At 34.4% G+C, this 15,572-nt stretch overlaps 1 protein-coding gene across 3 annotated transcripts in view; it reads left to right on the forward strand.

Annotated features, from left to right (window-relative positions):
* Positions 1-14,501, forward strand: part of LOC106876878 (nuclear factor of activated T-cells 5) — a 231,414-nt gene extending 216,913 nt beyond the window's left edge. For all 3 annotated transcript variants that reach the window (XM_014925617.2, XM_052968923.1, XM_052968922.1), the window contains exons 12-15: positions 1,962-2,042; positions 6,319-7,608; positions 9,718-9,894; positions 11,740-14,501. In XM_014925617.2, coding sequence (XP_014781103.2) covers positions 1,962-2,042; positions 6,319-7,608; positions 9,718-9,894; positions 11,740-11,903 — 1,712 coding nt within the window. In that variant the 3' untranslated portion in view covers positions 11,904-14,501. The remainder of the gene's footprint in view (positions 1-1,961; positions 2,043-6,318; positions 7,609-9,717; positions 9,895-11,739) is intronic.
* Positions 14,502-15,572: the final 1,071 nt, after the last annotated feature.

Consider the following 15,572-nt stretch of genomic DNA (forward strand, 5'->3'; position numbering starts at 1 on the left):
TATGTATGTATAGATAGATAGATAGATAGATAGATAAACAGATAGGTAGTAATAATAAAGGTTAATCATATGAAACAAAAGAATTGTTCTTTATTACCAATATACTTCTCTGTAAACTACCCAAAACTTTTTATTCCTATGTATGTGCGTACGTACATTTGTTCGTTTGTTTGTTCATTCATCATTATCATTTTAATATCCACTTTTCTATGTGTGTATGGATTAGACAAAATTCATTGAGGCAGATTTTTCTATGGCCAGATGCCCTTCCCGTTGTTGGTCTTTACATGTTTCCAAAGAAGGTGATATTACTCTATGCCCAAACAAGTTTTTACAGAAGAATGGAAATGAATGACACCACTTGTATGAACATGGCATTCATTTACAATTATTGTGCAATGTGAAAACAGAGAGGAACTAAAACATATACACCCATGCATACGTATGTGTATGTATATATAGGTTTCTTTCAGTTTCCTTCTACTAAATCTACTCACAAGGCTTTGTTTGATTCAAGGCTGTAATAGAAGACACTTGCTAAGGTGCCATGCCATTTAATGGGATTGAACTTGAAACCACATAGTTGAGAAGCAAACTATTTAACCACAGAGGCACACCTGTGCCTGTATATGCTCACACATGCACAACACACATCTATGTATTTCTTGTATTAACATTACATGATAGTTCTAAACAAGTGTAACCATCATATTAGTGATGTCTTTTGTTTCAAATCTTCTGTGTGAACATGTTCAGCTATGGGGGAGTATTGCTTAGTTTGGAAATAGGTTAGGATAGACAACAGGTAGGACATCTAGCCATAGAAAATCTGTTTCAACAAATTCTGTTTGCCATTTGCCAGCATGGAAAAGTGGACATTAAAGTGATGAGGAGGATGAGACTTATATATTCCCCAAAATATTTAAATACTTGATCATTTCAACAATTTTCTGTTGAAATGTTGTGGGGGTTTAAACAAGTGTAGGCAGTAACAAGTCTGCATGGTAGCTGTAACTTTGGTCTTATCCTGTATATAATGTAGCCCCCTGCCACACACACACACACACATACTAGACAGATAGAGAGATTAGCTCAGAAATTTATCACTCAGTTAAGAGAAGTAGTAAACATTTTCCAAAATGGTTTCATAAAAGACCTATATATGTGTATATATATATATATATATTGGTCATCTGATAATACTTTGGATTATGTCACAAATGTTTCTCTTGAAGATATTATCTAACTAATCAATGAAACTTTTAGTAACAACATTGCCAGCCATGGACAGTATGTGAATCATATACTTCACTCTTTGCCTTGAAATTTCTTGGCTTGTCCCATCTTATGTACATTAAATAGTGTGTGTGTAAGTGTACACACACACACACACACACACACACACACACACACACACACACACACACACACACACACACACATAAATATGTGCACACACATATATATGTATTGCTCACACTAATTTAAATTTATTTGCATTGACCAAAGTTCATTTACTAAAAATATATAAAGACAAACATAAGATAAAGAGAGAGAGAGAGAGAGAGAGATTCAGTGTGAGAGAAATCACTCAGAAATACTTCAGAAAACTCACAATTTCCATTTTTCTTTTTACTTTCTCTTTTTCCCAAAACAAAATCTTTGAAAAGAAAATTTTTTAATGAATTTAATTACCTTTTTTTTAAATTTTATCCCTCAAAAAGTTGGGAGCAAATGGAAAAAAATCCTTCAACTTTTTTACATTCATTCCTTGAAGAAGACTCTCCTAAACAGTATGGTTATTATTATTATTATTAAATTTTTTTTTCTATTATTGTTTAGATGATAGGCTGTTGCTCATTACCTCATTGATTTTTCTCTTCCTTGCCCCTCTTAGATTATATATTCTTACATCTCTTTACTTTGGCACCTTAAACTATTCTTCATTTCTAACATTTCAGTGGAACCACTCCCTAAAACAGAAACCCCAATGGAAGTAGAACCACCCCAGTTACAGCCAATGCCTGTTGGTCACAATATAAGTAAGTGCAATTTTGTTGCGTTATTGTTACTATTGTCTGTTATGTGTTTGTCAGCATGTTTTTAAATCATTCACCAGGCACCTATTATTATTTTAAGGATATTTTTTTCCTGTTTTTGATCCTCACATTCCAGTTATCTCTGTTACATGATTTTATATTTAGATAATTTCTGAAATTCTTTTAGTTGAGACTGATACTTTGATTAAACTGGACTTCCTCTTCTTCTGGTTGTTGATAATAATGTCTGACTGACTTGAACAATCTGTGTGGATTGGCATATCATCAAGTAATGGATGCTTTATCCAGTCTCTTAGACCTATTCTGGTGTTTGTTTATCCACCTCTTTTCTGGTGATATTTCATAATGCTGGCATAATTTCTAGTGTATAAACGCCCTCAACTCTGTCTTGCTTATATATATATATGTGTGCATGTGTATGTACATATGTGTGTATTCTTAGCTAAGACAAGACAGCCACATATCATTATTATTATTATTGTTATTATTATTACTACTACTACTACTACTACTACTACTACTACTACTACTACTACTACTACTACCAAAAAGGTGGAAAGCTCTGAGAATTGTTAGAACATTGGAAAAAAATATCTTCCATTCTAAGGTCAACTTCAGCTTTTGCCTTTCATTCTTTTGCAATTGATAAAATAAAATACCAGTCAAGTACTAGAGTCGATGGAATTGACTAACCCCTTCTCCTTAAGAATTGCTGGCCTTGTGCCAAAATCAGAAACAGTTATTATCAATACTCTCAGTCTGAGTGCCACTTTATTCTCTTACTGCTCAAACTCTCTTTAATCAATGTTGTTTTTAACCAACTGGCATGTCTGTCATTGTTTTGTTATAGAACTAACCAAGAAAAATGAAAAATAATTTTTTCCCTTTGCTTGTTCTTTAACTCTTCAGCATTCAGATTACTCTGTCAAATGTAATGCTTATTTATTCACATTGTTTTTGAATTAATCATGCATTATCTTGTAACTTCAAGATTTCAATGATATGATTGCTTATTTTATATAATGACATTAGGATATGTGTGAGAGGCCAGATTTGGTCAGTTTCAACACAAAACAGGTAGAATATTTTGGCCAGAAATAGCCAGTTTAAATGCTAAAGGGTTAAGTGGGTGTATTTTGTTTTAAGATAATTCAAAATTCTTTCTTTAACAAGAAATAATATAAAAAAAGAAAAATAACTGCAGTCATAGCTACAGATGAGAGATTAGCAAATGCAGATGGTAACCACAAAGGTGAGTGCCTTATGGTAGAAAGCTAGCTAGAAGAGATGGAGTTTGCCATCAAACTACATGATGACATCTGAGATTCGCAATTGCTCAGTAGTGAAACGGCTGCAATGTCTAACATTACCAATAATTCCAAATATCATACTACCAACATGACTACTACTAACACCAGCTATAATGTAGGGAATATTTTTGTCCCTCACAGTGGCGAGCAGCATGCAAGAACAGCTACCGACAGTAATAACAATACTAACAACTATGGTACCAACATAGAAAACTTTTGCTATCCCTGCCAACAAGAACACCACTACTAGCACTGCTACTATTAAGACATACCAGCTATAAAGATAATGACAATAATACTCAAAACACTCAAAAATGAAATAGTGAGCTTGTCTGGTGACATAGCAGAAGGGTCTCAAGAGAAATTCCTTCAGAAATCATGTCACAGATGACCAGGCAGATTTCTATGTACAGGCGTATGATAGAGAAGAGCAGGTAGGGAGAAAAGCAAAGTAAAAGAAGTTCCTAGGTGCATCTGGGCTGATGTGAATTTCTTCACTCATGTCATAAATAGGAAATTCCTCTCAGAAGTGCCGGCCAAGAAGCACTCTACTGCCCCATGTAGGAATATACCCTTATCCCAACTTGTATGGACCAGTGAGTCATGAAGGTAATAGTAAAGTAGGTATATACCAGCAGAAAAGAACACTGTCAGCTAAAGCCAAAATAAGGCAAGTTCTGCAATGTTGCTCACACTACATAATCAATAGCAACAGTGGTCAGGATTCCAAAGAGGATTATTTGTAGCACTGAGAAATAAACAGTACAGGAGTCCACCTCACAACAAAGATACAAACCACACACAGAAACTAATAAACACTGGCATCAACCAATGTCTACCTTTCTCCAACTTTTCATCAAATGATGAGGAAACAGGATCATGCTAAACTATTATCATGTAGACAATTACAAACATGAAAAACAACAAAGATATACACATAGAAGTATAGGATGTCAAAGTACCTAATCAAGACATCCACCCAAGGATTTCTAGTAAAATCAGCACTTGAGAATGTTTAAATAAATCACAGACAAAAGAATTTTGAGGGGACTTTCAAGATCCCACTGCTAAGAAGCTTGGATTACCTATTCATACTGAACCTTCTGTTGTAAGTCTGTGATCCTGGACATAAACTACAGAAAAGGTGGTCCTTCTATTTAGTGGCTTATTTATGCCTGATTCAGTCAGAATGTCCAAATTTTACCAGACATCTAAAAACCTTCTTGAGAACATGTTGCTCATCAGAGTCAGTGGAAACAGGAATGATGTCTTAGAAGCTTGCTGGGATTGTATGGGAGCACTTAATAGCAAGTGGTGTGTAGAAGTCTTACAACTTTGCTTAAGTAGTTCTTACTCTCTGTCAGATATCAACAAGATTTTCTGAATCAGCTAATGCAGATATAGACTCAATCAGTGCTCAAGTATTACTAGCTTGTGGAATTACATTGAACAGCTATTGTGTTTTGGATGGATCTAGAATAAGCCAAGTCTAATGTGAAGATTAGCCTACATACCTTGCTTTCTCACAGAAGGGCAGACATCTTTCCTTTCTTGTCTGGTAGTGTGGTGGTAGATATTAAAAGATCTGAAGGGAAACACTTCCCTCACTTGGAATGAAACCTGAGGGTAGAAAGAAAAATGCTACCATCCAATAAATTTGCAAAAAGTTGGGTGAAGGTGATGAACATGATATGAATGAATGAACTCTCAGTATATGCTTGTAAGCCAAGACAGAAGCTGAGAGAGAGAGTGAGAGAGTACATATCTTGGTTGTCAGAGTAATCCAGGATATATAACATTTGTCCATTGGCCCCAGGTGGGTATCCCCGTATTGGGACGTTTTCTTACATATTTATATCGTGTTTTCATGGCTGTTTCTCTCATGATCATTTCTATTAACTAGCTTTCATTTTTCTTGTAATCTGTGATGTCACCTCATCTATCATCCTCATGGAAAAATTTTAAATCTTCATCATTATTATTATTATTATTATTATTATTATTATTATTATTATTATTATTATTATTATTATTTTTATTATTATTATTATTATTAGTAGTAGTAGTAGTAGTATTATTATTATTGTTGTTGTTGTTTGTATTATTATTTTTTCTGTATGAGAAAATCAATCAATCAATAATCACTACTTAAATAATTTAATCAACCACTTTAAACTAAGAAGATTAGAGCAACTAAGTAATAATTTTGCCTCAGGAAGCAGTAATAAAGTTTTGATGGAACAAAATGTGTTTACTATTACACTGTTTTGTCTATTCTGCAGTAATCAGCAAAACATTCAATCTATGGACTACCTACTCTCATTACTACATTGCATATCATACAACCAACTCTACATTGCAGATCTTATAAATTATATAACATCAATGTTTAATGTAGAAAAAAATAAACAGAATGTTCATACTTTACCTAGTACTCATTCTCCAAAGAAAAGCCCAAATTCTGATATTTTCTTAGAAAATTTAGAGTCCTTTAAAAAACATTTTAAAATTCAAACTTATTTCCTGAAAATGTAAGTTGCTGCTCAAAATATTAGAATTTTCATCTCAGCTGCTTGCATTAATCTAAAAAATTTTATTAAGCTAACTTTTATTGCTGCATTAACATGACTAATCTCTTTAGATTTTTGTGCTACATTTGGAAGAATAATATTTTCAATTTTAATGGTTTGATTACCATATGTATCCTTGAGTTGTACTAACCAGCACTACTGAATCAAAGTTTTGAAATCAAAACCTTGTGTGTTTGTGTTCATAATAGCTTAACCTTACTTAAAAGTGTCTTGTAAAAAATTACATATTATTCTGTAGTAGGGTAACATAAATGTGTAGTTCATACAACTGTAGAGAGGCTCTGTGTGAGCTGTGGTTGATTTTTTTATACTATCTGAAGGTTTTTTTTTATTGTGATTCCATCTTTTGTATTGCAGCTGACGTTTTGCGGTTGCTGCAACAGAACTCTCAGACATCTGGATTACAAGTTCCACCTGAACTGATATTGTCAAATCTGTTCCCTTCAGCCAATGGTGTAGTGCCAGTACCATCCAGTTTTCCAGATCAAGAATCCACTACTGACACAAAGTGTGCTTTCCCTTCATCCTTTCATGAACAGAGCCATCCATCTGAAAATTTTCCTTCCCAACTTGATTCCTCTAGCCATTTTCATTCACAGACTTCTCTTCAAAACTCCCCAGTCCAGTCCCCCCAGCAGATTCATTCAAATATTTCGTTCCAGTCCACTAATCTTCCCCAGTCATCATCAGATCACAATTTCCAGACCACCAGTCAGCTCCAGCCATCAGCTGATGCCTTTTTGTCTTCTACGCGCATGGCATCTGACCAGTTACTGTCATCTTCATCGATGGGTGCCACAGCAATGGAGATGCACACTAGTGAGGACTTCCAGAACCAGGCACAGCAACTACAACAGACAACAGCCACCTCACATCAACAACTGAACAATTCTTCAACTGATTATCAGTCTGCAGCAGAGATGGTTGAATCTTCATCTGTTAAAGCCACGCCCATGTTAACAAACAGTTCTACACCCCAGTTTCAATCACAATCACTCTATCATGAAGCTGCTACTGCATTACTACAACAACAACAGCAACAACAACAACAACAACAACAACAACAACAACAACAGCAGCAGCAACAACAGCTACAACAGCAACAACAGCAGCTTCATCAACAACAACAGCTTCATCAGCATCAACAACAACAACAGTTGCAACAACAACAACAACAACAACAAATACAGCAACAGCTGCAACAGCAACAACAACAGCAACAACAACAACAACAACAACAACAACAGCAGCAACAACAACAACAGCAGCAGCAGCAACAACAGCAACCACAACAGCAGCAACCACAACAGCAACAAACACTCCACAATAGTCCATCATTAAGTCAACCTAATAGTCATATTCAGTTTAATCCTGCTCAACAGTCCAACCCACCTCTTCATCATGTGAGCAATGTGTCTGACATGTTACCAATTCAGGTGTCACCTCCAGACCAATTCCACACTCCCTTAAAACTGTCTTTGCCAAATTCAATTTCAAAACTTGACAATCCGCAACTCAATGCACCCCCATCTGTCCAGTGTTCAGCGAATGCACAGACATTATTACAGTCATATTTTCAGCCATCATCAGACTCTCACACAAATCAGCTACAGACAGAATCAGCACCATTGACACAATTGACATCTTGTGAGTAACAAACTTCTTACTGTTATTTTATTACGTAACTGCAGAAATTTAAAAAAGAAAGAAATTACTGTTCTTTAGCCCCAAGTCAACTCTGATCAAATGGAATTACGATCAAAAGCGCTCCAACCTGTGGCCATCACATATTCTTTTGTGTTCTAGGATCACATCAGTATGTCCTGTTTTTTTTTAAAGAATCAAAGGCATGGCGCAGGAGTGGCTGTGTGGTAAGTAGTTTGCTTACCAACCACATGGTTCCGGGTTCAGTCCTACTGCATGGCACCTTGGGCAAGTGTCTTCTACTATAGCCTCGGGTCAACCAAAGCCTTGTAAGTGGATTTAGTAGACAGAAACTGAAAGAAGCCCGTCGTATATATGTATGTGTGTGTATATATATATATATATATATATATATATATATATTTATATGTCTGTGTTTGTCCCCCCACCATTGCTTGACAACCGATGCTGTTGTGTTTACATCCCCATAACTTAGCGGTTCAGCAAAAAGAGACCGATAGAATAAGTACTAGGCTTACAAAGAATAAGTCCTGGGGTCGATTTTCTCAACTAAAGGTGGTGCACAAGCATGGCCGCAGTCAAATGACTGAAACAAGTAAAAGAGTAAAAAGAGTATGGTTTGATGAGTAGAAAGAGGAATAAAGAACAGTTACACTCTTTATACCTCCTTCTAACTGGCAATTTTTACGTTATCAAAGTATAGCAGTGAAAGTGATATGAAGGAATATGTGTGAAATCTAAGTAGTTTGTTAATAAACTGATGTGTAATTATTCTTTGAATAGGCCTGCAACCACTGATACATAAATTACTCATAATGTTCATGCCATTTATTTGTGATAGTGTAAGTAATGATACAAATGAATTAGAGGCTGAGAATTTATTATCAACACCATCATACCTTTCTTGGGATAAACTTACTTTGGCCATTAGGATATAATAGTGGAATCATCATCATATTTGTTCTTATTAGATCTTTCATAGTTGAACAAAATTTTCACCTGGTTGTGGATATCATTACATCATGTCTTTAACCCTTATCAACCCAATTTGCCCAAAACCAACTTCCGTCCTGTGTTACTCACTTCCCCAAGCTGCTGACAGCAAATTATTCATAATTTAAAATCTCATCTAAAATATAATTAAATAAATGTTAATGAGATTATTTTGATAAATCATATTGCAAATACTAGCTTAAATTCTTTTTCTTTTCTTTTTTCTTTTTTTAAAATTAAATAATTCTTTCCCTTTCTTTTCAAATTCTTTATAGAAATAATGTCATAGAAGGAAATGAAAATATTTTTTTCAATCCTTTCATGACTGAAACATTGTGTTGTAGAGCTACTTCATCCATGTCAGTAGGGGGTTAAAATTATGGGGATGATTATGATGATAAGAATGTTTTAATTACTTAAATCAATTGCTTTTAAAGATTATTTCATTCTGACTATTAACAATAGTTCAGAAATTCACTTCAAGACCCAGAAGCTCCTAGGTTTGATCCCACTGCATACCATCTTGAGCAAATGTGATTTTCTGTGGCCTCAAGTCAACCTGTACATTGTAAGTGAAATTATGTAGATGGAAACTGTATAGAAGCACATCGGGCAAAGAGTACCTCCAATTCAAAAGGTACTCCTTGTCATGTGCTGTATCACACTGATTCTGCTTGAGAATTACATTAAGGATGAACATGTCTTTGAAATGTTCAGCCATTTAGACGTCAATTCAGGAGAAGGTAGTTTTAGTTAACTGTAAAACTGAATTTCATCATTGAATGACAGAGATCCATCGCTACTATCACTTATCATACAAACCTGAGGTAGAACTTTGTGTTTGTACTTTACCCAGTGAACCAGACTTGCTTATTGGCATAAAAACAGTGACAGAAGCAAGATATGTGTTTATGACTATGTGGTCAAACGTCCAGTATCTTAATCTCATAGCTATTGTGTCATATGTTATCTCCATGTCATAACTGTTCTGTCAGCTTTCTTTGTAATGTTACAATTGCTCTGATTTTTTGTGCCTTAATTTGTAGTTCATTTTGTGTCTTTATTCAAATTCAAATTTTCTTTTTTCTTCATTTCTAGCTTTGACTGGTACATCTGGACCACAAATCATCATTGTTGGTAATCCACGCCCTGTTTCTGGGCGAAATAATGTCTTCAGTTTAGGAGGAAATTCTCAGCAACCAGCACCAAGTATTTTCATCATCCCATCATTATCAGCCAATAATGTTAGTGCTGTCTCTCAACAAGACAGTGATGGTGAGTATAATTTTTTCCTGGTTATTTAATCTCTTAGCTCTTCTTTATCTTCAGTAATGTCAACATATTTCCAAAGCTGTCACTGAATTCAAGGTAATCAAAAACAAATCTTTCAGTGACCAACTTCATAGAGTCTTAGACAGTTGGCCTGAAGTTTGGTAATTATTATTGTAACCACTATTTTGTTGTTTGTATCTTTGACCAAAGCAATTTTCAATAATCTATGTCATCACCGCAGTACAACTTTTTAAAAATTTATTTTAGGATACAGCAAGTTTTTAAATATATTTTCAACAGCAGTTATGATTACCTTGACTAAACATTTTTTTATGCACCTAAGAAGTTGTAGTGCACCTGAGCACTATACACAATAATTTCATTATTATTATTATTATACTAAAGAAAAATTAGTGTATAATATACACATAAGATATTTTTACTTTTGGGATCTTTTAGCCCATAATTAGTAGTGCATATTATATACAAGTATGTATTATACTCATATAAATAGGATAGATGGATCACTTCTTGGCCTTTTGGCTAAGATCAAAGTGCTACGAGAGCTTGAAGTAAATGAAACTTATTGGGAGAGGGAGACTGAGGAACATTTTGGACAAATTAATGAAGACAGATCAGAAACTGTTATAACTCACAACGGAAATGACAAAGACCACATTGACTGGTGGTATGGTGTGTGGGAGAAGACCCACTTGCTCACTCAGGCATGGCAAAACAGATATTATAATTTATGTTAGCTATATTTGTGTGTGTGTGTGTGTGTGTGTGTGTGTGTGTGTATACACACATGCATATGTCACTTGGCATATGTGTGTAACTGTATCTATAAGCATACTTGTCTGCCACAATCAAGCCTACATCAATAGCCTGTCATCCCTCATATCATTCACTCCTCCCATCACACATGTCCCTTTCATCCATGACTTTTGCTCTTGCTTCCTTCCCTCATACTTCTGTTAGTTATTTCTCAATCACTTTCTCTTCTTAGCAGCTGCATTCTATTATACTGTGAGTATAACTAAGGATTGCAGTGATATCTTCTCTTCTTTATGCCATGTAGTTAGAAATCAAATTTTTTAATCACACAATCATGGCTGTGCCTACACACACACACACACACACACACACACACACACACACATACATGTAGCACAGGCATGGCTATATAGTTAAGAAGTCCCCTTTGGAACATATGGTTTAGGGTTTGCTACCATTATGTGGCAGTGTGTAGATCTCTACTATGGCCTCATGCTGACCAATGCTTTGTGAGTGAACTGGTAGAGGGAAAACTGTAAGAAGCCTATTATGTGTGTATATGTGCATATCAGTCTCATCATCAGCTTAATGTCTACTTTCCATGCTTGTCTGAATCAGACAAGATTCATTGAAGCAGAAATTTTGCAGCAAGATGCTCTAACTGTCACCAACCACTATCTGTTTCCAAGCAAAGTAATAGTTCCCATTGTCATCCAGACATGAGCAGCACAATGGCTGGACAGACTTCCTTGGAAGGTTGCAAATGAGCAACAACACTTGTGAAAATGACGTTTGTTTACAAGTAGTGCATGATATCTAGACAAAGAGAAACAAACATACATGCATACACACACACACTCACACTTATATATATATTCAAAGGACTTCTTTCAGTTTCCATCTACCAAGTCCACTCACAAAACTTTGGTCAGCCTAGTAAAAACAAAATATGGAATTACATAATATCAACAATGATAACTAGCACTTGTCTTTAATAAATAACAGCCGATTAATTATTTACATATTTTCCTGACATTGTTTTTTTTTTTTTTTTTCTCATTATCCTTCTAGTGATGTCACTTCTTGAATCCTTTCTTCGAGGAAACAGTAACAACAACAATAGCAGCAACACCAACAGCAACAACAACAATACCAACAGTAACAACAGCAACAGAAATAATGCTAACAACAGTAACAACAGCAGCAGTAACAACAACAACAATCTTCAGTCCTAGCACAAAACAGCGATGAATGCATTTTCTACAATTTTGCAGAATGTAACGCCGACATTCTCACTGTTCTTGATTAACTCTATCTAACACTAATGTCGGTTGAGTGAGGGGCAGTTGTGCCCGAGGTGAGAGAATGCAGTTAGGGATTTCAATTAGCCGACTTGCATCTAATCCCCCTCTATTCCCCATTAAACCAGTATTCCTTGTCCTGTAAATAATGGAACTACCATAAATTGGTGTTTCATTTTTTAAAAAAATTTTTTCTTTTAATCCTTGTAGGTGAACCTTGATTGGGGGAAGCAATATTTGGCTGTGAGTAAAATGTTCATAAAATTTTTAAAAAATGAAAAAAAATGCATAAAAATAAATGTAAAGACAATAACAGTGCTGTCAGCATTAACACCTCCACCAACACTATTATTACTACTACCATCACTATAACTATCAATGACATCTTCATCATTATCATCACCATCATTGTCGTCCTTGTCATCATCATCATCATCATCATCATCATCATCATCATCATCATCAATGTAACAGCATCTTAATCAACAGAAAATGAGTAAACAATACAGAAAATACAACATATGAAGAAAATAATATTATGGAGTATCACAAGGTGTATACATATGTATGTGTGGTACATGTATGTGTATGCATATGAATATGTATGTGCATATATATACATGTATGTATATATGTATGTGTATATGAATATACATGTGTGTGTGTGTGTGTGTGTGTGTGTGAATGTATATTTGTATATTTTCAGTGATTAGTACTCTAGTTGTTCATTTACCTGCACTGCTTATTCATTGAATTGTAATTGGCTGAGTATTCCTAGACACCTGAACCCTTAACATAATCCTGATAGAATCAACAACAATGCTGAACCTTTGAATTACTTATAGAGTCCAATTTGACAGTTTTTATCTCCCCAGTTTCACTTACAAGATGATAAAAACACATGCAAGACATCATACATAGAGATTGCACCTATGGCCTAATGATTGCCAAGCAAACTTCTTAGCCACATGGCTATGTCTGCATTCATATATATAAACAAACATTATTGTTATGGAATCCATAATGGTGGATATATGTGCTTGATCATAAGTTTAAGAAACTATTACATTATTATACACACTAATAATCACATACCAACGAAAACCAGTATGTTGGTCCAATAGTAAGACAAATTGAGACAATTCTTAAACTCTGATTCTGAGGTTGAGTCTTAGAGCAATTCCTAAAGACCCATAGAAGGATGAGAACTCAGCAGTACAAGCTAACAAGGCATTTTCTTTTTCTGTTCTTTCGAGTCTGAGAAAGACCACTCTGAAAATTTCTTGCTGACCAAGCTGCACATAGGATTTGTTTATAGCGATCAAATGTTTGTGCTGTACATAAGCTCGCTCCCTCCATCAAATCAACATTGCCTGTACAAGTGCATGGTGTGTTAAACATTAGATGTTGAAGTGATTGCAGAGCAATGTGAAGTGAAGTGTTTTGCTCAAGAACACAATGGACCGCTCAGTCTGGGAACTGAAACCATTAACTTGCAATCATGAGTGAAACACCCTAAATCGCTCGGCCATGCACCCTCACATTTTGTCTATTAACAAATTATTAACAGTGCTGATGCTTATAGTGATAAGTTGTTCCTAGTGTGTGGTACTTATTTGTGACTTAGTGTATTGGATTATTTTACAGTAATGTGTCTTGACCATGGATACTGCTTAGTGAAGCCAATATGTAAAATATCTGTCCTAACTTTGAGAGATTAATTTTTAATTTTTTTTTAAACTATCCACCACCACCTCCCTCAACCCTTCTTTGATAGTCACTAACAATTGCCATTAAGTGGCAAGTATCAGTCAAAGAAATTTTTGCATACAACATTCTGTACATTACCTCTTAACTTATTTACCTGTCTGTTTTATGGCTGTGTGTGTGCGTGTGTGTGTTTGTGTCCAAGCCAAAGTAGTATAGACAAAAATTGCTGTTACAGTTATATCGTTGTTGATGATGATGATTATGATGATAACACTATGTGTTTTTGTGTATGTTGATACAATACATATGTATATGCATTGTTTATAAATATACATTTGCTTATTTACAAATGTAATTATAAATACATATATATATTACTATATATGTTCATAATTGTATATATATATATATATATATATATATATATATATATACACACACACACACACACACACACACACACCCACATTCATGCATACTTAATTGCATGCATGTGCATTTATGCATATACACGTATGTATGTATGTGTGTGTGTGTGTGTGTATACATATATATGTATATAATTATGTTCACATACAACATTGAAACATAGACATGTGTTACACACATTCATATATACACATAAATATAGACAAAAATAAAAATGATGGAAAAAAAAAATACACAAAAATGGTGCTAATGTATACACTGTCACCATTAGAAACACATTTTGCCTGGTTCTCATCTCATTTCTCTTATATTGTTATCTTTCTTCATCTTCTCTTCATTCAAACCCTCCTTATGTTTTATTGTTTTAATAAACTTATTCAGTTTCATCTAAAATTCACTTTTTTTCAACATCTGATCCTTTTTTTTTTCAGCTTCTTTTCTCTTTGTATCTAAAAGCTTTTGTGAGCAATTTCAAAAGGCATGTATGTATGTGTTTATGTGTGTTTCATACTATATTGTGTACAATCATGGATGTATGTAGAGCTTATCCGTACATACAGTTGTTTGTGTATATGCATTATTGCATGTATACAATTGTGTGTGTGTGTGTACTGCTGTATGAGTGTGTATATCTGTATGAATATGTTCAGATGCATGTATATGTATACTGCTGTGCATTGGAATTAATATAGTCACAGGTATAAAGCCTTGTGGCCGAGCTAGAAATCAGTACAGTCATATGTGTATCGACATAGATTCATCTTTCATATTCCTTTCTATCTCTTTCTCCTTATTACACTTTCTTTCTTTTATTTTCTTTGTATGTATGTGTCTGCAGATGTATGTGTATATTTAACTTAAAGTGTGTGCATGTATGTATAATATATGCTTGTGTGTATGTATGTATATATACATATATATGTATGTATGCATGTATGTAGGTATGTATGTATGTATGTATATTTAAGAATTTGCTTTGACTGGTCCAACTCTATTGTGCATAACTCCTGCCTATATTTTTCAAATCAACCAATTTACATATTTGGACTACGTTTGAAACTTCATTGAGATATTTGTATCCCTTCTCCACAGGATGCTATTTGAACCAACCTGGATAAATTTCTCAAACATCATCTCATTTCACTCACCAAGTGATGCTGTTAAGTCAGCCATGTTCTCATCTGCTGCAACACAAATATATAATATATTTTTTTGTGTGTGTTTACAAATTTATACACATTTCTGTGGAATGTAAATTTCTAAATGTGTGTGTTGGGTATGAATATCTGTATGTCTATATGCATGGCTTTATGCATAAGAATGTCTAGTACATGAGTGTATATATATTTATGTATGTAAGTTTATACATATGAAGAGATGTGTATGTGTTTAGAAACCTGCATACATGTCTCTGTACCCACAACACATATCTTTATATATATATATATATATATATATATATAT

This window comes from Octopus bimaculoides, chromosome 6 (assembly GCF_001194135.2).
Source record: "Octopus bimaculoides isolate UCB-OBI-ISO-001 chromosome 6, ASM119413v2, whole genome shotgun sequence".
NCBI lineage: Eukaryota > Metazoa > Mollusca > Cephalopoda > Octopoda > Octopodidae > Octopus > Octopus bimaculoides.